This window comes from Podarcis melisellensis, assembly GCF_964234715.1.
Source record: "Podarcis melisellensis genome assembly, chromosome: 6".
Lineage (NCBI taxonomy): Eukaryota > Metazoa > Chordata > Lepidosauria > Squamata > Lacertidae > Podarcis > Podarcis melisellensis.
The window spans coordinates 92734375-92757921 of NC_138538.1; the positions used below are offsets into that span (position 1 = coordinate 92734375).

General features: G+C 45.4%; 2 protein-coding genes across 5 annotated transcripts in view; one reads left to right on the plus strand and one right to left on the minus strand.

Annotated features, from left to right (window-relative positions):
* The first annotated feature begins 1035 nt into the window (after positions 1–1035).
* Positions 1036–20232, plus strand: STX6 (syntaxin 6). 3 transcript variants are annotated; one of them, XM_081915178.1, is made up of 8 exons: positions 1036–1196; positions 4451–4620; positions 5946–6040; positions 6474–6536; positions 7477–7599; positions 8986–9092; positions 9984–10078; positions 20071–20232. In XM_081915178.1, the coding sequence occupies exons 1-8, from the start codon at positions 1162–1164 to the stop codon at positions 20211–20213; spliced, it is 831 nt and encodes a 276-aa protein (XP_081771304.1). In that variant the 5' UTR covers positions 1036–1161; the 3' UTR covers positions 20214–20232. The 3 variants fall into 3 exon arrangements, with proteins under 3 accessions (XP_081771304.1, XP_081771305.1, XP_081771306.1); XM_081915179.1 differs by lacking the exon at positions 20071–20232 and adding an exon at positions 11258–12647; XM_081915180.1 differs by lacking the exon at positions 20071–20232 and adding an exon at positions 10452–11224.
* A 2550-nt stretch (positions 20233–22782) lies between these two features.
* KIAA1614 overlaps positions 22783–23547 on the minus strand; it is a 32896-nt gene continuing 32131 nt past the window's right edge. For both annotated transcript variants that reach the window (XM_081915033.1, XM_081915032.1), the window contains one exon: positions 22783–23281. In XM_081915033.1, the coding sequence (XP_081771159.1) occupies positions 23088–23281 (194 nt within the window). In that variant the 3' untranslated portion in view covers positions 22783–23087. The remainder of the gene's footprint in view (positions 23282–23547) is intronic.

Sequence of the window (23547 nt, forward strand, 5' to 3'; positions counted from 1 at the left end):
GCCTTTTGGAGCCTATTGTTCTAGGACCAATCAGACTGCTGCAGTTTGGATCCTATTCGACTCAGTACATAACAGTATGCTACAACAGCAGCAAGAATACTTATTGCAAAGTACTGGAAGACACAAGATCTACCCACCCGGGAAGAATGGCAGATGAAGTTGATGGACTACATGGAACTGGCGGAAATGACTGGCAGAATCCGAGACCAGGGAGAAGAGTCAGTGGAGGAAGATTGGAAGAAATTTAAAGACTATCTACAGAAACATTGTAAAATTAATGAATGTTGGAAGGATGTTGGAATGAAGTTATGTGGTTTTAGCAGAAATGTTATAAAGGTTTAGGAAAAAACAGACTGTTAATTGGTGCAAGGAGGGAAAGTAAAGTTATATTATATTGAGATAAATTACAGGACAAAAATTGGAAAAGAGGGAAAGGATTTGCTGAAATAGTTAACCGAACTAGAATACAAAAAAGGGAGGTGTGAGGAGGTCAAGGAAACAAGCAAATGAAAGATAAGTTATGGGAAGATTCGCTGTGGTTTTTTTTAATGGATTTTATTTTTCTGTTTTTTTCTTTTTCTTTCTTTTTTCCCCTTATTGTGATGTGTTGTTTTGTTTTTGTTTAATATGGTGTTTTTACTTTTACTTTTTGTAACCTTTAAAACTTTAATAAATATATTTTTAAAAAAACAACAAGCAGGTTCACGTGGACCGGCTGCTTCGCAAAGGATCCTGCGGCCGAGGCACCGAGGACCACAAGCCCCGCCCCTCGCCTCCCTCCTCCCTCCCTCGCCTTCGCCCCGCCCGTTTCAGAAAGGGGCGGGCCTCCCTTCGGCTCCCGCTTCACGTGACTGGAGGCCTCCGCCTTCCTTCTTCCTCCAATGGGGAACCTTCCCTTCTCTCCGGCCGCGGCCTCCGTGCTTGGAGAAAGAGAGGGCGGGGAGTCACGTGAGCAGAGCGAGCCTATAGCCGAGCGGGCTGGCGGCAGTTGGGCGGGAAAGAAGGGAGGCGGTGGGGGAGGGGCAGCGGCTGCCTCTGAGGGGAGAAGCAGCGGCAGCAGCGCCGACCCTCAGCAACCGCCTCCGCCGCCGCCTGAGGGACCCGGCGGGCTGGCCTGGCCGAGGCGCGGGACGGACGGGGCGGGCCGCTGCCAGCGGAGCCATGTCCATGGAGGACCCCTTCTTCGTGGTGAAAGGGTGAGTGGGCGCCGAGGAGGAGCAGGCCTCTCTCTCGCTCGCTCCTCCAGGCCTCGCTCTCCCCGGGGTGGTGGGCCTGCGCCCGGGAGGCTCCAGGAGGAGGAGGAACCAGGGCCGGAGGCGGCGCGGGGACGTAGAGAGCGCCGCTCTCGCGGTCGGATCCTGCCGCCCTGCTCCCCGCGAAGGGGCAGCTGCGAGGGGCGGGCAGATTTAACTGGAAAATGATAATCAATTACAATTAGTAACTGATCAAAGATAATTATCAATGATAAATCATTAATCAGAATCGTTATATTAGCTGCTACTACTGCAATTGTTCTTATTTAACAGCAGCATTAGTAATAAGCATCATTATATAAACAAAACAATTATTATTTGATAACAGTAGTAATAAGAAGCATCATTATATAAACAAAACAATTATTATTTGACAGCAGCAGCAATAAGAAGCATCAATATATAAACAAAAACTATTATTTGATAACAGTAGTAATAAGCATCATTATATAAACAAAAACCATTATTTGACAACAGCAGTAATAAGAAGCATCATTATATAAACAAAAACCATTATTTGACAACAGCAGTAATAAGAAGCATCATTATATAAACAAAACAATTATTATTTAACAACAGCAGTAATAAGCATCAGTATATAAACAAAAACTATTATTTCACAACAGTAGTAATAAGCATCATTATATAAACAAAAACTATTATTTCACAACAGTAATCATCATAATAATAAGCATATTAACAACAACAGTTGTTAATATTTAACAACAACAACAATAGTCACGCTGCTGCTAATGACTGGGCTGCCATATTTTGAGAGGACGCATTTGCCGACTTCTACTTTAACTATGGATCCCTTTGACAACATTTTACATACCCAGGAAAGAAAGAGGACATATGGCAACCCTAATTGGTGGCCTGATCGAGCAGGGCTCTTACTGTGCTGTGAGGACAGGGTGCTGGGCTTGGATTTATGTTGCCTCGGTACTGATAGATTTAATAGATAATAATAGCAGTAATGACAGTAATAAAAATGATAATGTTAATACTACTAGTAATAATAATAATGATCCTCTTCCTGATGGTTTGCTGCCTGCCTTGGTTCAGGAAGGGTTGTCCGGGTCTGGGTCCTGAGGGGGACATGGACAGCACTGTGGAAATGGCACATTTTTTTAGTACCCCTCCCATTGTGCGTTCATAGCCTTTTGGTTATAGCCCTTAGGAATGCACCCATCATTTTATGAGCATTTTGCTGACCAATGGGCATTTATGAGACTAAAGGCTGAAACAGGGTTGCTGATACCTGGTCATTTTTTGTCTCCATCACGCTTTTTGAAAGATCATGTTCAGTGAATGAGATTAAAGTTTTTCGTGGTGATCTTAATTCTCATCCTATCATTAGAATATTGATTTGACGGTCACAAGAGTCTCACACATTAGCATCTGGGTTCCCCGAGTTTCCAGCAAGCATATTTTTCCTTCTTCAGAACTAGCTGTGTGGAAGATGGATATAAATTGCAAAGAAAGCAAATTATAAGGACAAGGTTATGCATTCTTTGAAAGCTTGACATTCAGGGGTTTTAAGGACAGAACCGAAAGCCTGTTTCAATTGAACATAACTTGACATGCTAATGATTGCCTAGACATGCTAATGATTGTAGGAAAATGGAGGGACACACAATTGTTTGCGGCAGAAGGATGAGGATAAGTTCATGAATAGCAAACTCCCTATCTAGTGAAAATGTTGTTCTAAAAAGTTAAACGTGGAAATTAGCATTGTTTAGCAATTGTGAATCTTTCCAACATAGTTTGTCCACAGTTAGATCTGGCGTCATTGACATGTTACCTGAAATGAAAGTCCTCAACCTCTCACTCACCACAACCTGCCTTTCAACTAATTGCTTTTAGATGTTTTTAATTGTAATTGTTGTTGTCGTTTAGTCGTGTCCAACTCTTCGTGACCCCATGGACCAGAGCACGCCGGGCACTTCTGTCTTCCACTGCCTCCCGCAGTTTGGTCAGACTCATGTTTGTAGCTTCGAAGACACTATCCAACCATCTCGTCCTCTGTCGTCCCCTTCTCCTTGTGCCCTCCATCTTTCCCAACATCAGGGTCTTTTCCAGGGAGTCTCTCTTCTCATGAGGTGGCCAAAGTATTGGAGCCTCAGCTTCACGATCTGTTGTTAGAATGTTTTAACTGCTTTAGAGTGTTTCTTTGTTTTTTGGTGTATCTGTTTGTCACCCTGGGATCCTTTGAGAGGAAGAGCAGGATTTAAATAAATAATTTCAACTTGCTGGATATTGGTGCATTTCACTCCTGTAGATGATGGTTGGAAGTTTAGGTCAGAATGAATTTCCCTTCAAGTACACCTCTTAAATCCACTTTGAAAGCTTTGTCTAGCATGAGCAAAGAGGCAAGAACAGTGCACAAGTTGTATACTGGGAGCCATGTGGGAATAGCATTTCCAAATATTGAGAACTGGATTAACAGGGACTAGAATTGATAGCTAACTAGAGGTGAAATATGTTTGGCTTTTACCATTTTCAGAAAATTAAGGATTCAAGAAAGGACGTTGTAAAGTGATGTTTGTAATGTTTGTCTTCTAACTGAGGAGAGAGCATAGATCTCTCTGAGCTGTACTGAATAGTCTAAACGTTGACTATAATGGTAAGCTGATCAGAAAAGTCTTCAGAAAGTATGTTAGTGAAAGGCATGTTAAAGACCCAGAAACTAGTTAAGTCATCCAGGTCAGCGATTTATTTTCCTAATGCTAACAGGGCTGATTTGTACACTCTGCACATCTATTGCTTTGCATAGTATAGAGGTGGGAAGGTATCTCTTTCTCCACTGCACATAGAAAGGTAGCCTTTGATAGACATAAAAGTTCAACTACCCTATCTTGCTGTCTTCCCATAGGTGTTGCAAAAAAAATTCACAAATTGGAACTGCAACCACAATTATCTTCTGTAGATGGTGTATGCACACAGATTTCTCTTGCATGTGAGAAACATCAGGCTGAGGAGGTAGTATATGAACTGGCTCATATTTGTTGCATACATACACCAGTATTTTCAAGGGGAGGCATCAAATGATTTGTATTTTAATATAGGCAACTAAGAACATTGTTGTATAAGCGCAGATGCTCAGCAGTTGTAAGTTGACACCTGTATATAAATAATTATGAGGCCACCTAGCAAATTTTAATGCTCTATTTTGTTCATTTTTCCTTCACTTCCAGGGAAGTTCAGAAGGCAGTGAACACTGCACAGGGGCTGTTCCAGAGATGGACAGAACTCCTGCAAGATCCATCCACCGCTACAAGAGAAGAAATAGACTGGACCACTAATGAACTGAGGAACAACCTAAGGAGCATTGAGTGGGATCTTGAAGACTTAGATGAAACTATTAATATCCTTTGGGTTTTCAGATGTATAAATACAGAAACCTACATTGTACTTACCCAGATGATTTTGGCACAAAGTTACTCAGTTCAACAAATAGGCAAGTTTTGGTATAACATGTCATCTTGGACGCATTGCTGATACCAGAAACTTAATTCTTCTCACACCACAAATTGTTCTTTACAGTGTGCGTTCATGTTTGTTCTCCCATATTGTCAGAGCTGCCTCGAGGTCCCAGCTCACAGAGGACCAACGCTAGCCGGTAGTAGTATGCAAAAGTCTTTATTGAGGTTCAGTTTCCATTTACAAGCCGCAGCGTGCAGCCCTACGTCTAGACGCTAGATCGGCGAAGCCCTGTCTGAGTCTCCACCCCCTGTACACCAGTTTAAGACCCTAGCCTTACTCCACCTTTTCCGTTGCTCCTTTCTCCTCTGGGTCCTCCTGCCCCCCGGTGTTTCCTCCTTCCTGGACTCTTCTGACGCTGACCCCCCTGACTCCTGCCCCTCCTTTCGGCGGGCTTTAGGACCTGGCTCCTTACCCGGGCTACCCACTGTGCCGCTTGCCTGTACATTTGAACTTGGCGCGCGCGCCCAGCTTCCAACCTTCCTCTCGACCGTTTCCTCGCTCTCCGATGGAGGCGTGGTCAATCCTGACTCATCTCCTCCCGCTGGCGGTGAGCAGCCTGATCCCGATGCCTGGGACTCCTCCTCCCTACTGCTCTTTGGTGGGGAAGCTGGTCCCGATTTCCAGCTGCTGCTCTCTGAGTCCCCTCTGGTCCCTTCTCCCTGGGGTGTCCCCCTTGCTCTGACCATGGGAGCCCCTTTCTGTGAGTCTTCCGATTCGCTGGACAGACTCAGAGACCTCGGACCACTGTCATCGCTTACATTCCTTTCGGATTCCTCCCCTTCGCTCTCCATTTCCTCCCTTTCCTGTGCCTCTGCTCCTGAGCCCCTGACACATATGCTATCGTTTAAGATAAGAAAGCATTATTAGAGGCAAAATCCTTTATTAGCTATGATATCTACTCACTCAAATGGCATCAAAATTGTTCAAATTTTAATTCTGAGTATTTTAAGTAAAAGTTTTTCAATCCAAAGGCCCTCCAAGGGGTGTACAAGAATATAATTTTCTTTTATCAAAAAACCAAATCTGTTGTTAAAAGATGACATATACGCTCAGCACATATCCTGAAAAATGTTTCTAGGATGCATTCCTCCATTTTTTTCTTTGTGTAGAAAAAGTAATTGATTTTCAAAGGCCACATTAAGAATGGCTATATGTTATGTAGGAACTGTATCTCAAATATAGTTTCCTTTACTGACTATTCCCAACGCATTGTTGAAGCAAACCCTCGAAAATTCAACCTTGATGCAACAGAGCTAGGAGTAAGAAAAGCCTTCATCACAAGCACACGACAGGTGGTCAGGGTAAGGTGTTTGGCTTTCCTAAGTCTGAGGAGGCGACTGCATACAGAACAGAGAAATCACAGCTTTTTGTGTCTTAAAAGTGTTTAGTACGCTTGGTTGGAGCAAGGCAGGTCATAAGGGCCGCTTACAGAGCAATCCTTCTCATAAGACAGTCCAATTGTATTTAGGATTGTAGCTTTCATCTTCTAATGTTAGCTAACATTACAAACAGACTTGTACTAATAAAATGTTATACTTTAAAATAAATATCCAGGCATTGAGAAGCTCTTAACAGCTATTATTGTGGGTAGATGCCTTTTCGTTTGTTTTTGTTTTGTAAAAAAAAAAACCACTGCCCAGTATACAATAGAGCAGCTTTATTTTAAAAATTAGCATGTCTAACTTATGCTAACATCAGAATAAAATTCTTATTCTTTATTTCTTTACTAAATAGGATATGAAGGATCAAATGTCAAACACTTCTGTTCAAGCACTGGCTGAAAGGAAAAACAGGCAGGTCAGTATTGCTGCTAGATTGCCTTTGGACTTGACTGCAGAATTTGTGAGATATGGCTGGGCCATTTGTATTAGGTATGAGCATTTAAAGATTGTGCATGGATCAGGCTTCATATAGAAGCCCCATGTTTCAGAGCATGACTTGCATCCTTGCTCAGAAGGGTGCAACGAGCCTGCAAAATATAGGAGAACATTTTCTTCTGTCCTGCCTGTTTGAACTACCAAACTTTGTTCACACATGTGTGGGAAGGAGGAGTTTGTTTTCCTTATGTCAATCTTCCCCAATGAAGCAAATGTAGCAGTTGCCTAAAGATAATTGTAACTCTTGCTTCCCAGAAATGGCCATAGTTTGTATTTTGTAGGATAGATAGGAGTGGGTCTGGGACAGCTTATTCCCCTCTGCCACAGAGGGGGCAAGGTGATGGTAAGTCAGTCCCCAGAGTCTCTCTTGCACTTACTGACCATGATGGTGGTGGATTGAAGCCCTCTTCCTCTCCTCGGAATTTAAAACAAACAGAAGACTTCAAAGGGTCATGTGAAATTCTGCCGCAACAGGAAATCTTAACCGCATCTTCTCTTGGGAGCGCTCCCTTGTGGAGCTTGTCCTATAGGGCACCGACCACAAGGCCACACTTGCCATTGAATAATTAGGAGCACATTTTAAGGCTACTGGTTGTTCCTTTGCAGTTGTGGCTTTACCTGCTCTTCTTAACGTAGGAAAAGTCAGCTTCCATAGCAATCTGCTTGAAAATCAAAAGACAGTGAAAGAGGAGCAGCATGTCAGGTGCACAGCATTCAAAAGAGAAATGCCCAGACACATTGCTTGACCCTTTTTTAAAAGTCTGGTTCTGGGAATGTGTTTTGATCTGACTGAGTTGTGAGATTTTTTCTTTATATGCAGAAACGGCTCACTTGTTTCCCCTTTGTTCACTGATGTGCAGGTCCTTCTGGGAGAAAGTGGAACTCATGGCTGGAGTTCTGGGGCTGACAAGTACGGCCGCTTGGATCGCGAAATGCAGTCAGTAAATACCCACTTCATTGAGGAGCAGCAAGCACAGCAACAGGTAGAATGTTTCCTATGGACAGCTTTGTCTGGATTGATGTGTTTGCATATACGTGTGTGTGTGTGTGTGTGTGTACGCGCGCAATCAGAGACAGACAACCACTGACATTGGAGGATTTCCAGAGAAGCTTTGGCCTCAGGACTGATGTGTTCTCTAGGACACACAGGCACAACTTTTCATAGCTCATTTAAGGAACCGGCACGAAGAGGGAAGGAGTAGAGGAAAGTAGGTAACAGAGGGAAACTCCTGCAGTCCTTTAGGAGATGGATTCATGGGGTGACATTGAATAAAAAGTGACCACTAACCTCTTCCATCTGTTCTGTTGTCTTTGCTCTGGCAACCTCTAAGTTAGATTACTGTGGTGGGTGAGGTTGTTTGGTTGCTTTTGTTTTGTTATCTATTTTGTGTTCTCATTTTGTATTTTTATGTTGTGAATCGCCTTGCGATTTTCAGGAGAGGGATGGTACACAAATTTAACAAATAAAATAAAATAAATAACATTGCTAAAGAACAAGCTTCCGGCAGAGTTATGATACCTTGCTGAAAAATACCGCTAATTTACACCCAGTTCAAATAAACACATATGTAAAGGTAAAGGACCCCTGACAGTTAAGTCCAGTCGCAGACTACTCTGGGGTTGTGGCGCTCATCTCGCTTTACAGGCCGAGGGAGCTGGCGTTTGTCCGCAGACAGTTTTTCCAGGTCATGTGGCCAGCATGACTAAGCCGCTTCTGGCGAAACCAGAGACGCCGTTTACCTTCCCGCCGGAGCGGTATCTACTTGCACTTTGGGGTGTGCTTTCGAACTGCTAGGTTGGTAGGAGCTGGGACCGAGCAACGGGATCTCACCCCATCACGGGGATTCAAACCGCCGACCTTCTGATCGGCAAGCCCAAGAGGCTTAGTGGTTTAGACCACAGCGCCACCCGCGTCCACATATTACTGGGAGTCAAACCAGACAATGCTCAAATACAAACAAAGGAATCCAGTCTTCCTCTGAGCATGCATAGCTTAATATGAGGTATCAGTACCTTTCAGAAAGCGAGACGTTCTGGAAAGGGAGTTTGGGACATTAAACTGGGAGCAGGCTTTCTGGCTGGACGTTCTGTATTTTTTCTTTAAAGTCCTTAGAGCTCTTAATGTTAGTTCTTAGAGCAGCCTTTCTCAGCCTATGGATATTTAGAACTACATCTCTCATTATCCCTGACTGTTGTCTATGCTGTCTGGGGCTGATGGGAGCTGTACTCCACCTGGAAGGCTTCTCTAGATGCTCAAGAAATTAAGATTGGATGTGTAGGGAGGTGCTATTAGCACTTTAGGCTGCCAATTGCAGTTGCATATCATGAGTTTTAACTACATAAATCCCCTCCTCTTTTCTGGGTACCAGTTAATCATCGAACAGCAGGATGAACAGTTGGAGCTGGTCTCTGGCAGCATTGGTGTATTAAAGAATATGTCTCAGCGTATTGGAGGAGAGCTAGATGAACAAGCAGTGTGAGTATTTGAATATAACATGTTGCTAGCCACTGTGGAGAACAAAGCACTAGATGAGATGAGCTTTTGCTCGCATCCTCCAGGGCTTTTTTAAGTACAGTACTCGGCCAGCACCAAAAGCAATGTGAGGAATTCATTGTAGTGCTATGGCAATTATTCCATCAGCCCAAGCATTTCAGCTTGCCAAACAGAACAATCTTTTCTCTCCTCCCCTCATGTCCTGTTTGGTGAGAGGGGGTGTTGTTTATCCTGACATCCAGCCCCAAACAAGTTTGGGGTGTCTGTGGCGGGGTGGGAGGAAGAATCCCTATTGTGCCAAGTAGAAGTCCTTGCGTGGGTTTCTGCTAGCATGACTCAAATTAGTTGAATTCAGCCCCCCAAAATAGCCTAGGCCAAGATCCACCAGATTGTCTCCCATTTATCAAGAATTTTGACTTTTTTAGTCCTGTTTATTTTCCTGTGATGTGGCAGGTAGCCGGACATAAGATATATTTCTTCTGTTCGACCTGCAGAATTATATGCTAAATCTTGGAAGGCAATGTCACCTTGGCTTGTGTTTCACCTTTAACCTCAGCTTTTGATTATAACAGTGAAGTGTAGAATGGACAGTGAGAGAGACTCAACTATGTTTGGGGAGGAGGCATGTGGAGATGAGCCTCAGCAGAAGATACTGGAGCATGGGCAGGTTGGGAATGGGCATTCCTCCAGTTACTTCGGTCCCAGGTTTGGGTCTTCTGCAACTCAGTTAAAGACAAACAAAAAAAACACCTTGGTGGCTCCCACCTCATAATTATTTCCCCATGTAGTTGCCAGATTTTTGCAACAAACTCTTCTCCTACATTAGGTTAAAAGCTTAGTCTGACGTATCCTGCTCTCTTCTTGTGGTTCCAGCATGTTGGATGACTTTTCTCATGAGCTGGACAGCACTCAGACACGACTAGATAACGTTATGAAGAAACTTGCAAAAGTGTCCCATATGACCAGTGGTAAGTAGCCTGGAGTGGAAGTGGGTGATGTTAAAATGTTAAGTCGTCTGTTATTGCAGTGGGCTCAACTAGGACTTCACCACTCATGAGCAAGAATCATTTTAAGCAAGGTGCCAGACCTTGTTTCTTCTGCTGGTGCCATCCAAGCAGACTATTTGTCCCAGACCTGTAATGGTTGGAATTCTAAGGCAGCTGGTATAGGCCCGAGCTACTCTGGAAACATAATCATCATCATCATCATCATCTGGGCGGCTTCCAACAAAAGATTGAAAATACATTAAAAACAGCAGCATAGCACTGCATTTAGAAGAAAGCAGGTGCTATATCAAATCCATTTTAGTGTATATGATGCAGCGTAATTGTTTGTTTCCAGGGACGCATGCAACATGATAGACATACTCTTCATTCACAATCTTGTGAAATGCCAACTGTTCACTATCCCTGAGTGTCTTTAGCTGGAGACTGAAGAGAAAAGGCTTTAGAAACCTGTGCTTGAAAAAAACAGAAAAAAAGAAACCTGTCCTCAGGTAGTTTGACTTGTGTGTCTAAGGAGCTTCACAATCCTTTATATCATTTCAATTTTGTGTGTTTTACAGTGGTTGCATATTCAATAAGTAAACTTCAGAGATATTTGAATGGTTTGAGGTTTCCATCTGCTGCCTGATTCCCAGAGTATGGATTTAAATTGTGTCCTGCTTTTCCTGCTGCAAGTTTTAGAAACTAGATGCAGCTCTGTTTACATGGAAGCATTCGCTTTTCCAGCTGCACCTGTAGGCACAATATGAACACAGCCTCTTGAAATTCTTACTGCAAACGTTTCCAAGCTTCTCTATTTGTTCCTCTTGTTGAGGGATACTAAGAGCAGCAGCTCAGCTGCCATATGCCAGGCCCTTCTGGGATCTTAGGCTTGGAAACGGATTATGGACCAACACCAGAGAGAAGGAGGGAATGCATTGTGAATCAGGGAGTTTGCATACCAAGGAGCCTATCGTTTATTACATGAATTCTCCTGACATCTGATCGAACTGTTCCAAATACAGCCATTTCTTTAAAAAGACCTATAACAACGTCTTCTCTTGCTGCTGGTTTTTCTCGCCTCAGTTAGGCTCCTAGCACCGTAGCACATGGAAATCTTCTTTCATGGCAGCAGAGAACTAATCCGTATGTGTTCTATTGCAGATCGGCGACAGTGGTGCGCAATTATCATTCTCTTTGCTATCCTGCTGGTGGTGCTTATTCTGTTTTTTGTGCTGTGATGGACTGGCACGCCGATACTTTTCCTAGCTTCCTTCTTGATGAAATAATCAGATAACTCTTTCTGCCCAGAGAGAATTCCCATCATAGAAAAAGGATGCTCTTCTGTGAATGGAACACTGGTGACATGAATCACTTGCTCTCTCATGGTTCTTCTGCCTATCCTCATCAACTTTCTTGAGGTGCAAAAATGGAAGACTAACAAATGCCCAAACTCCGCTGTCACTGGAAGCGAAGCTTTTGGGTTTTGGACATTGCTGTTTTTCTGTACCCCTCTGTAAGAGAGGTGGTTCTGCCTGGAAGAAACCAATATCTGGCCCCATCTCCATCTTGTCGCAGGTATGAACCTTTTCCAGGAAGCACTCCAGACTCCTTTCTTCCGCTTGTCAAAACAGAATTCTTGGCAATGTTAAACCAGCATGTGCACTCACAGAGAGACATGTCTTGCAGGAAAGCATTCCTTCACGGGCCAGCTACACAGCACTGCCCTGCAAATAAGTGTGGGTCCTCAGTAGGAGAAAATGGGCAGTAAATGCAGGGACTAAATTCACACTACAGGCATTTTCCGTTTCTCCCCTGGAATAGGAGTTCACAGTTAACTGCCACGTGTAAAGAGCTGTGTGCCACGCTGTTGAAATGCTGAATTACAAAAAAAATACACACTGAGCCTTTAAAACAAAAAAAATCATGCAAGGCAGATACACGTGTGTGCGAAAACGGTGGGCCCTGAATGTTGAAAATAAACCTAAGGTTAATCTTGGCACATATTGAAAGCAGGGCCATTGCTAGTCCTGTTGCTCTAATCTGGGTTGGTCATGCTGATTTCTGCATTTCATTCAGTGAGGCAGACTTGGCTCTAGCAAGTTAGTATGAATCTTGAGCAAACCTACTGCTGGAGTTTGAACTGAAACCAGACTGCAGGGTCTGACCCCCAGGCAGCTAGAGCTCGACTCCCAATTTTGAGAGCTTTAAACTCAATTTTAGTGCACTGCAAAGTGGAAACGCTTTAAAGCGTACTGTAGCTAAAATCTTGCCTTTTTTTTTTTTTTTGCATGAGAGAAATAGTTTTGGCTTTGAAAGTAAGCCTTCTGAAAATAGCAACTTACCAGGAGGGGTTCTGCTCCTTTTGTTTCTGCTGCTTTTTATTAACAGCTGCCTCTAACGACTGACTGGCAGATCTAACATTTAAATAACAGTTAAAGGAGAAGAAAAATGGCTTCTGCTCGGTTAGGGCTTCATTCTGTCCTGTTACGCATTTCTTTCCTTCTTCCATCTTTTTTCTTTTTTAAACCTTTTGATGTGTGAATAATTTCAATGACGATGTCTTTGCTAAACTGACTTTTTATGGGGGATGTCTGGAAACTGGACGATAGTTTCCCCAATGATTGTACCAGATTTTGAGGGGGGGTGTGGTTTCCATCCCCCTCATGGTTCACTCTCAAGACGGAAACCTTGATTCCCCCCCTCCATGTCCTGCTGGGTGTAGTCTGCTTGCACAGCTGGGATCAGTTTAGCCCCCCCCCCCTTTCATCTCTTCCTGAAGCTGCTGGTTGACAGGCATGTGAAGGAGCCAGGCAGCTGCAGTTTCTGTCCCAAGTCACATCTTCTCCCCCCCAATATCTCCTTGCTCTGGGCCTTTCCCCCTGGACTCCGAATCCCTGAACTCCCTTCCGTTCTGACTCGTTTACACATTTAGGGAGGGAATCAGAAGTTGAAGGAGTCAAACCTCAGCAAAGCCAAACAGCGCTGCCTCCACAGCCTTTCCACCAGAAGAGCGATCGCATAAAAGGAGAAGCAGAAATAGTAACCTCTGGTGAGCGGAGTTTACACTCCCCTGGAGAGAAACTGTGATCTATGATGAGATACGCCAAGTGGGTATGTGGCTGAAACAGCCGGCATTTCCTCCTCTGGATAGATAAGCAGAGGCAGGCTCCTTGAGAGCCTATGGGTGTTATTCCAGGAAAATATCATTAACAGATGACAAGCTTAAATGAAGCACTACCAGGTCCGTCCATCCCCTGCAATGCACAGCCAGAGCAGAGCAGCGGCAGTGAGCTCGGGCCTTTTTCTAGTTCATGCCAGCAGCAGGGAAGTTGAGCAGGCCTAGCTGATACCCCATGGGCCCTGAGCCCATGCCCTAGAAGCTTCTGCAAATTGCTGGGGTTCCCTGGGAGATGTGGAGAGGTCTATAGGAACAGAGCAAGCTGCCTTGGTCAGATCATTGGGCTACCTGGCTCAGTAATAAAAACACTGACTGAAGAAGAAGAGATTGGATTTGATATCCCGCTTTATCACTACCTGAAGGAGACTCAAAGCAGCTAACAATCTCCTTTTCCCTTCCTCACCCACAACAAACACTCTGTGAGGTGAGTGGGGCTGAGAGACTTCAGAGAAGTGTAACTGGCGCAAGGTCACCCAGCAGCTGCATGTGGAGGAGCGGGGAAGCGGACCCGGTTCACCAGATTACGAGTCCACCGCTCTTAACCACTACACCACACTGGTAGCAGCTTCCCAGTATTTCAGAGAAAGGCCTTTCGCTGCCCTTCTTAGAGACTGAATCTGGGGCCTTCTGCATGCAAAGGACCTGCTCTACTGTTGAGCTCCAGCCCCTCTCGGAGGGGTTACCTGAAGGTAGAAAGTTCATAAGCAAGCCTCTCCATCCCAGTTGTGCTCATGGTGCAGAAAACCTACTTTTATTTATTTTACCCATAAACAAAAATGGTTGAAAGCTTGACAGTTCTCTTGGCACTAAAACACAAAGCTACCATTTACTTAACAGCTGGAGATAACAGTTTAAGCCTTCAGATAAAAAGCTGGTTCAGGAGTGAGAGTTGTGGCTCGTTCACATATTTCCACACTCTACGGCAAACAGCTTTTAAGTTTAAGCTCTTAACTTTTGAATGGACTGCCTATACGCCACCTTTTTTATAAGAGCGTTAATACTGCAATGCTCCCTGAGCTATATATATATTCGCCAAAGAGGCGAAGTATTGAACTAACAAAAGTCTGCAGCTCTGAATGCACCCCTTTCAATGGCTGACTCCTCAGTACGGCTGTAACAAAGGGGGCTTTTGTATATGTGGACAACCCTGGTGTGGCTGCCCCTTCAGAACAAGCGAAGCTTTTGTTTTGGACTACATTCCATGAAATAACTAATTTTAGACATGAGGTTAGAAGTCTTTTGGAAATTGCTTTCAGAAACAAAACAGTGCCTCTTCTCACTAGCACGAGGAAGGAAAAAGTTTCACCGTTTCAGGTGTTTCCAGCACCGTGAGTACAACAAGTTGATCATCCACTCTAAAAGATGACAAGAGAGTACTGACCCACCCAACCCTTCCACATGAAGCTGCTATTTTTAATTTTCTGCTCAATTTTGTATGTGCCTTATTGAGAACATATAACAGTTCCTAATGGAATCAAGCCTGTAAGATAATTGAACTGAGGATGCTTTAGAAGGGGAGACATTGATTGTCCAAATTGTGCACTGAGCCACGCAGGTGTGACCAGGGAGAACAGTTACTGGGCTCCCGAGAGAGAATTTTAAAATGTCAGGATCTTGTAACCTCTGGACCTGCCTTCTGCCTACCAGGCTCCCCTTTATGTCTGCCCTGGGGGTGATTGGCTCACTATGACACTGCAGAGATGTCCTTTCATTGTTTTAAGATTAGTTCAGGAAAAGCACTCCTCTGCTCTTCACAGTTTGGAAACGCCTGAAGCCTTGGTTCCTATCAAGCAGGTACATTCCAGGTGGTTCGAGCAACTCAGTCGCTCAGATTTTGCTGACATGCTTGGGCACAGCCAGTGGGCTGCGTGTGACAACAAGCCAGCAGTGGACAGACAGCTGCCTCTTTGGTGTCCCTCCCCCCCCTTTTTCTGACGCTGTCATCTTTACTCATCCAAAACACTGCTCCATTGTTCACTTATTTTAGATGTATCCAGGCACTCCAGCAGCCATAGCCCTATATGCAAACTACAAATGGGCAGCAGCTGCTACTTATTTTGGGGTGGGGGTGGGGGTTGGTTCCTTTGGCTCACCCCCCTGATAGCAAACATGTTCACAGCCATACTGGAGAACACTCACAGTGTTTTGTGGTGAAACATGTTGAATGCTGCTTAAGTCAAATTGCTATTTTCCCATCGGCTGTTTTTTGCTAATCACTTTATCAAGGCCTTGAAAAATGGGGCGGGGGGGGGGAGGAGAGCAGAGCTCAACCTATACTGGTCAATGGAAACAGACCAGAAGTCAGTTATGGGTGGGGTGGGTATAGGGAGGAGATGAGAGGAGAGGAGAGAATTCTGTCCCTCTGCCAGGCTCTGGGTGCAGCTCCACCTACATGGGAATGGCACTGGAAAGGCAAGACAGCACAGACTAAAGGAGCTTGTGCCATTTAGGATGATGACTAGCTGCAATGGAGGAAAGGCTTTGTGTATTTTCAGAGGTCATCTAAAGGAGGAAGTATGGCAGGTCCAGCTTTAGCACCTTCCAAAATTTCCCCAGGAGCTGGTGTTACCATGGCCAACAGCGTGAGCAGCAAATTGGGAAGTCTCCAGTGCAGAACTTGCCCTCAGCCTGGAGTTGCCCTTAAGTAAGCCATAGTCTTGGCCAGACTCCTGCCTTCCAGAGTTTGGAGGCTGTAAAGGAAGGAACTCTTCTTCCTCCCCACCCGTTGCGGGCTCGAATCTTCCTTTTTCTCTCTAAAGAAGGGAGGTCCACTATTTATACGTTTTTAAGAAGTGGTGTTTTAATCTATTTCCTCTGCAGGTTTTCTGGGAGTAAGAGTATTTGGGCATTCATGCACCATTCCATTAAACCATTCTGTAGAAAATTTAATTGGGCATGGTGCTTACAGATGTGCTTTTGCACCTAGCTTTTGTTACCACTCAGACTGAATAACTTACTTTTGGCCAGCTTTAAAAGGGATAAACCAGCCACAAAGGGGGTAGGGGCGAAACAGCCATTTTGCTTGCAGCAAGATACAAAAAAATAAAATAAAAAATAGTGTGTGTGTCTTCTGTTTGAAGGTGGGCTCTCGGCACCAAAGATGGTGCTATATAAAGAAATAATCTTTGACGATTGCCTGTCTGCATCGCTTGGGTATCGGGTTCTGAAACTGGTTAGCAGGGAATTCAAACATGGAAAAACATTTGCAGATAACCTTTAAAATGCACTGTGAAGATAATCTGTGGCCAACATTTCCAGTGAGGAAAACCTGTGGGTGGCAAGATAGTAACAGGACCGTAGTATAAATTCTCAGGTGAAAACATCCAGGCAGGGGGACTGAGTTTAGCAGTTACAGCTAAATTAAATAGTGCAATCCTGAAATGTCGTCGCCTGCTGTTTCCTGTTCTTGCTGTTGGAATCATGTGATGTGTGTGTTTGTATATATATGTATATCTAAAAGATCTTGCCGCAGTATTAAAAGAAGATGATTGACTTACCACCTGTAGACTTTCAATTGTGTTTCAGCTGGTGACAGTTTTAAAGTTGTTGAGATTTATTTTTTAAATTCATTTTGTCTCAAGTCTAAGCACTTAACAGGGCAGATGTCAAACATTCATACTGGCTCTGTTGATACCCATGCTTCATAGACTCACGGAAGCATAGAATTGTAGAGTTGGAAGGGACCCTCAAAGACATCTCGTCCAACTCTCTGCAATGCAGGAATCTCAACTAAAGCATCCATGGCTTGGCAGAAGGATTCACATCCAAACATTTGCAGGTAGTACATTTCAGCATTCACCTTCCCGTCTCATTTTGAAGCCACCAGCTTTTGTAGATGCCTTTGCCTCCGAAGGACACCTTCCATTTGCCTCCCCTGCATGCATTAGAAGTGAACCCAAGGACACAGTACCCACAGAGCTGCAATTGACCTACAGAAAAGTATGCCTCTCTATCGGATTAACAACCAAGTCTCTTGAGTAAGGCAGGGCTAGTCTGGTTGACCAATTAGCTGGAACTACCGCTGGGACAGGAGAGAAGAAGCTGTGAATAAATTTGGGGGGTGGTGCTGCTGAAGGGAGCTCAGCCCCTAGGAAATGGCACCTATGATCTGGGATAGCTTAGCTGGTAGAGTATGAGACTTAATCTCAGGGTTATGGGCTTGAGCCCTGTTGGCAAAAGATTCCTGCATTGCAGTGGGCTGGACTAGATGGCCCCAGTGGTCCTTCCAACTCTAAAATTCTATAATCCAGGGAATCTTTCCCAATCCCGCCCACATTCCCCATTTTTATTTCCAAGTGACACTTCTGCAGACCTCAGTGCTCACCTGTGCTTGCCCTTCTTGGGCTCCCCTTTGGACTCCATCCCTGTTTGCCCTCAACCACCTGAGTTCACGATCAGAGGGAAGGATATACCCAAGAGGCAGCCTCTCAAACCTTCCCACCCTTCAGGGACAACTGAAAGAGGGGCAGCCCTGTCCTCGCATCCCCCAGAATTTCCTCAGAGGGCGGTTGCAAACAGCCACCCGCTTTCCAGGGCAGCAGGAGACAAAAGCAAGATGCCATTCAAACGAAGAGGAGTGGGAGGCCGTTTTGTTCTAGTTCACAGGCTCCTTCCTCCGAAGAAAAGCGCCACAATAAGCCGAGAGCTCTTCCCTCCTCCTCCTCCTCCTCTTCAGGGAACAGCCAGCCAGGCAATCTGTCCAGACACCCTGGAGTCATTAGCATTGGAATATGCGCTTCTGAAGGCAAACTGAGAACAAAAAAGCTGAAGTTACTCATCCAGGGAGCAGGAGCAGCCCTGGAAAGAAGGGGGGGCAGTGAGAGGCAGCTGGAAGAGCCGAGGCAAAGCTGGAACCGGGCAGGTGGCTTCTTGGCTTGGCTGCCAGCCCAGAAATGTTTGGCACAGAGCCTTGTTTGCTCCTGCGCCCTCCTGATCTCTGCTGTGTGTCAATGGAAGCTGTGGGCAATTGGAGCAAGGCTCCCCGCCCTCCTTCCTTCCCTGCTGTCAAGCCCTGGCTGGCTGTGGAAAAAGCCAGCAAAAGCAGGAAGCCTTACAGGAAAGAGGGAGCAGCACCTCTGGTGGGGTGCCAGCCATGTGATGCGCTGCGGGAAATAGGGCAGTGGGGCAGGGCGGTGGGGAGGACTCAGGGGGCCTCTTGCTGCTGGGGGAGCAGCAGCCCTGATCCCCTCGCCCGCCCTGGTGGCAGGGCAAACGGACAGAAATCTCTTGCAGCCTTTGTCTCGCTAGCAAAAGCTCATCCCAAATGACAGTGTCATCCTCTGCCCAGAACTTATTTTTTTATTTCATTTATTTACAAGTCTGTATCCCACCTTTCCTTCCATGAGCCTGAGGTGGTGTCTTTCCCTTTCTTTATATTGTCACAGATCTAGGGGCAAGTTACTCAGAGCCGCTGTTCACTCTTCGTTCTCTTGGATGCTGGCAGTTCTGTTTATCTCCACTTTAAAAAACGCGCACACACAGTCTCTTGGCACACAAAACAGGGGGGGGGGGACAGTCGTAGCAGAGCACTTGAAAAAATTATTTTCTTTTAAAAGGACTTGCCCATTGCCACTATAGGCATACACTGTGGGCTGAAAGATACCAAAGGAAGGAACTTTCACAAGCTTATTGGGGCTGCAGCAATTTTCCTTCTTAGCATATATGTCGTGCAGCTGTAAAACACCGCAAACGCTGAGAAAAATTTGAGCTTATTCTGACACGGAGATCACGCATGGCTGCCAAAGCAAGTGGAAGTTGTCCATTAAGCGAGTCCAGACCCATTTGGAAAGAACCAATCACATGTAGCAGTTCTCAAACTCTGTTGCTAGTGTGCTGCAAAAAATTATAAAGGTTCCAAACGCCCATCCCAAAAGAGGTGGCCTGCTGAATCCCCTGCCACGGGAATTCGAACCGCCGACCGTACGATTGGCAAGTCCTAGGCACTGAGGTTTTACCCACAGCGCCACCCGCGTCCCTATACATATAGTAGGGGTATTTAAAATGAGAGTCATCATAGCGACCTCTTTTTCGCTCTTCAAAATATGGCAAGCCTAAAATAAATAACAATATTATTATTATTATTAGTGTTACTATTGCAAATTGCTTCAGGGTGCCGCATGGGAAGCGATTCATAAATTAAATGACTGAATGAATAGCACCTGTGCAATCTGTAGTGAGACAGCACTCTGCCAGGTCTTCAGATCGTAACCCAAAACACCCAGTCCAAACAAAACGCTTCTAGCATCTGTTAACAAAAACCTAAGGAAAAGGCAAACGGGGGGTTAATATTGGGCTGCCTTCATGGTCCTTTTTCAGGAAGGAAGTTTCTGGAAGCCCGGCTGTCCACCTGGCAGCAGCATTCTTCTTTGGCGATCTCTTGCCTGCTTCAGCGAAAAATTAACATTTCAGTCGAAGGGCAAGACTGCTCAATATTGCCATTTGTCAGACAACGGGGAGACCTAGCAAAGCCTGCAGTGGTGGGAATAGTCATTTGTTTTCCAATACACGACTAAGGGTCTCATCCAAACTTCTTTTTGTGTACAAGCGGGGTTTTTTACCCTTTGCCCTGGGGAAAGCACTGGGACAAAGAAACCATATTCAGGCACAGAGCTGCAAGAGCCCTAAGTGAGCTCACTAATAAAACTGTGCCACAAGAGCTATAGGTGCCCCCCCCCTTTTATGAGTCAGTGTAGTGCAATGATGATTATCTATGACTGGAAAGATTTAGGTTCAAATCCCACTCCCTCTTGGGCCAGCCAATATCTCTCAGTCTAACTTACGACATTTGTCTGTTGAGGGTTACAATTGCAAGGAAGGAGGGACAACAAGAACCATGCAACGCCACCGTCAGCTCCTCGGAGGAAAAGCCAGGAAATAAACTGCAAATCTTTGACTCCCTTGACAATGGCTTACCTGCTCGAAATGATCTGTTGGTACTGAACAGCTAAGCCCAGAGTTCATCTTGAAAGAACTACATTGGCTCCCAGTACGTTTCCGAGTACAATTCAAAGTGTTGGTGTTGACCTTTAAAGCCCTAAACGGCCTTGGTCCAGTATATCTGAAGGAGTGTCTCCACCTCCATCGTTCAGCCCAGACACTGAGGTCCAGCACCGAGGGCCTTCTGGCGGTTCCCTCGCCGCGAGAAGCCAAGTTACAGGGAACCAGGCAGAGGGCCTTCTCGGTAGTGGCACCTGCCCTGTGGAACGCCCTCCCACCAGATGTCAAAGAGAAAAATAACTACCAAACTTAGAAGACATCTGAAGGCAGCCCTGTTTAGGGAAGCTTTTAATGTTTAATAGGTTATTGTAGTTTAGTGTTTTATTGGAAGCTGCCCAGAGTGGCTGGGGAAACCCAGCCAGATGGGCGGGGTATAAATAAATTATTATTATTATTATTATTATTATTATTATTATTATTATTATTATTATTATTATTATTATCTGGCACACCAAGCGGGAGCTTCCAGCGAAGCCATCAAGAGGCCACATTTTTCTCCTGCAAGTTTTAGGGGATATGACTGGTCTCTGGTCTTCCCCAAGTCCATCAGCCTGACAAAACACCAGCGGAACATGGCATGTGGCTTGCAGCGTGTCTCCTCCATGCTCGCCTCTTGTGGCTCTGAGTTCCAATGAGCCCAGCATAGTGCAACAGACGGCAATGCAACACACACCTGCTGTAGGCTTCAGTCCTTTTTCCAAAGATGTTTGCCACTGGTGCTGGGTGGAGACCCTGGATTAAAAGTTGCTCTGCAGTCTTCCCTGTACTCAGCTGTTCTTCCCACTGAGCTGAGCTGAGCTACTTCAGAAACCTTTAGTGACTTTAGAAATGTGCAATTGGAGCTCCCATAGTGGGTGCCATTTCTTTCTGGAGCGCTGCTTGTTTCTTAAAAAAACACACACCCAAAGGTCAAGAAATGCAAAGCGGCATTATGGCTAGCCTACCCCACAGATGGGGTGCAAGGATAAAAAAAGGATTGTGCCGATTTGCAAAACCGCTCTTCCATCAGCGACTGAAGACCAAGAGCACCAAGTTCTCTCAAAAAATAATTTAATCAGAGAAATACAGTAAAACAAGGTAGAGAGGCTTTCCAGCACCGTCGAGAGCAGCCCATGGGAGCGCTTACAACAATCGCAAGAGAATCCTCTCCTGTCACAATCAGCTCTTGGCTGCAAGGCTCAGGGGTGAAGCTGATATTCGGGGCTAGTCGGGAAGCAAAATGGTTTCAACACACACAACAAGAGGGCACATTTTCTTCACCCTGACAGCAAATTCAGACCTTTGCCTCCTTGGGGTGCACCCAGCTCGGCTATGCCATTTCAGACATGAAAGTGGGGGTCGTCACAGAACTGAACAAAAATTTCCCTTCGTGTAGAAAACTGGCATGCTATTTTTTTTAGCACACTAGTTTTCTATATGCAGGGATTTCCTCTGTATGGAGGAACATTAAATCAAGTGAGCCCCTAGCCTCAAACTGAAATGGTACAGCTCAGACACAGGTTTAGCATGCCATGAGAGCTAGGACATTGTCGTAGGCTGAAAATGAAAGGGTAGGAACATGAGGGCCAGGTTAGCTTCTTTAGAGTTGGATAGGGCTGCCTAGCGACTACTGAGGAAGTATTCCCCCAAGCACAGAACAATACAGGCCACTGGAATCTGCAGGGGCCTCAAATCCTTGATTCTGACCTGCCTGTAAGAAGAAAACCAAGGCCATCCACCCTTTTTGCTTCCCAGACTGCAAATGTGTGGCGGCTGCTCACAATAGCAGGACTCAGCTCTTGCTGCTGCCACAGTTTGGGGACAAGTACACCACCAACATGAAGCGATTTAAAACCTGCTGTGAATCTCTAAAGAACCCAGATGTTTTACAAGGGTGCTGAGGGCTCTCTGGTAAAGACGTCAAGCCCCTTTAAAGAAGAAGTTCTACGATCCTTTCTGTAAAGAAACTTAGAAATTACAGTTTGAAAGGGCAGGTGGGCGGGCGAAGATTCTTCAACAGGGAACCTGAGCTCCCCAACAGGACAACTGATGCACAGATCTCAATGCGATTTACATTTTTGGTGTAAGATGCTTGTTAACAGCACAGAAGGAGATGTGGAGTCTGCCCAGGAAAGCTACAACCTCCTATAAGGGCTTTCACAGAGGGATGCCATTTCCATAGCTATCCAAAACAGATTCACTGGATTCTCAACTCCTGTAAACTTCCTGAGGTGAATATTTGTTGGCAGTGTGGCTGGCTGTGTGCACACTATACATTTAAAGCACATGACTTTCCCCAAAGAATACCTGTAGCTTGTTAAGTGTTGGGAATTGTAGCTCTGTGAAGGGTAAATTACAGTTCCTAGGATTTTTGTCCGCGCTTTTTTTCAAAGCGCCAAACAAATGCACAATATGACGAGGTGGAGCAAAACTCATAAACAGGGTCAAATTGTGCCTTAAACATCTCCTAGGGTCTTTTAAGCTCAGTGTATCAATTTGAGACAACGCAGCACCCTTCAAACTTTATCTTCATCTTGCATATGCAGGAAAACAGCTCAGGGCCCCAATACTCCCTGCTAATTCTTGTTCCTTGGTTGCAGAGGGGCGGCTGGGGGAGGGAAGAGAGAGACCCATATCTTTGCATAAATTAAACATTCAGCGCGCGCACTGGCTTGCATTGCAGCAGCATCCCGAGGGCTGGCGGTGTCACAGCCCACATTCAAGTCAGAAAGGCATTAGTACGGAGGTTTGAGCTGGGCTCTGCTCCAAGTCTCAGGCAGGCCCAGTAGGCACGAGAGGCTCCTTTGCACTGTGCAGGGAAAGCGTTGCGCTTCTTTGCTACCGCCGGACGGGCCTCTGCCTCAGCACTCTAACCGAGAGGGTGTCTGCCCACAAGAGAAGTTCATTGATCTGGGCCAGGCCCAGCCCAGCAACCTTGGCACCGTTCACCTCCAGGATTTCGTCCCCAACTCCAAGGAGTCCAGCGTACAGCTTAGCTGTGCTGGCATCTGCCATCTCCTGGACGTAGATGCCTGCCGGGAAAACAAAATGAAAATAGCTTTAAAAAGCAACCAGTGCTATGCATGCAGGCAGCTCTAGTCTCCTGGTTTCAGTTCCAAAGCAACGAAATCACTCCCTCTCCATCCTTTTCTTGGTCTCAATGGATCCTGGTTTGAGCATATGAAATGGTTCCCCCCTTAGCCAGAGATTTTGGGGATGGGAGAGTCTTGGTGTCACATTCCTAAGCAAGATGTTACTACTCAGTGAAGAGACGCAGTGGCCAGCTGCTTCTGTTCAA

Bases quoted from the DNA above. Each gene is read 5' to 3' on its own strand.
- STX6 (XM_081915178.1), top strand. From the start codon at position 1,162: ATGTCCATGGAGGACCCCTTCTTCGTGGTGAAAGG. The intron at 4,621-5,945 runs ATATCCTTTGGG...ACTATTCCCAAC, and splicing joins AGACTTAGATGAAACTATTA to GCATTGTTGAAGCAAACCCT. The intron at 7,600-8,985 runs GTAGAATGTTTC...TCTGGGTACCAG, and splicing joins AGCAGCAAGCACAGCAACAG to TTAATCATCGAACAGCAGGA.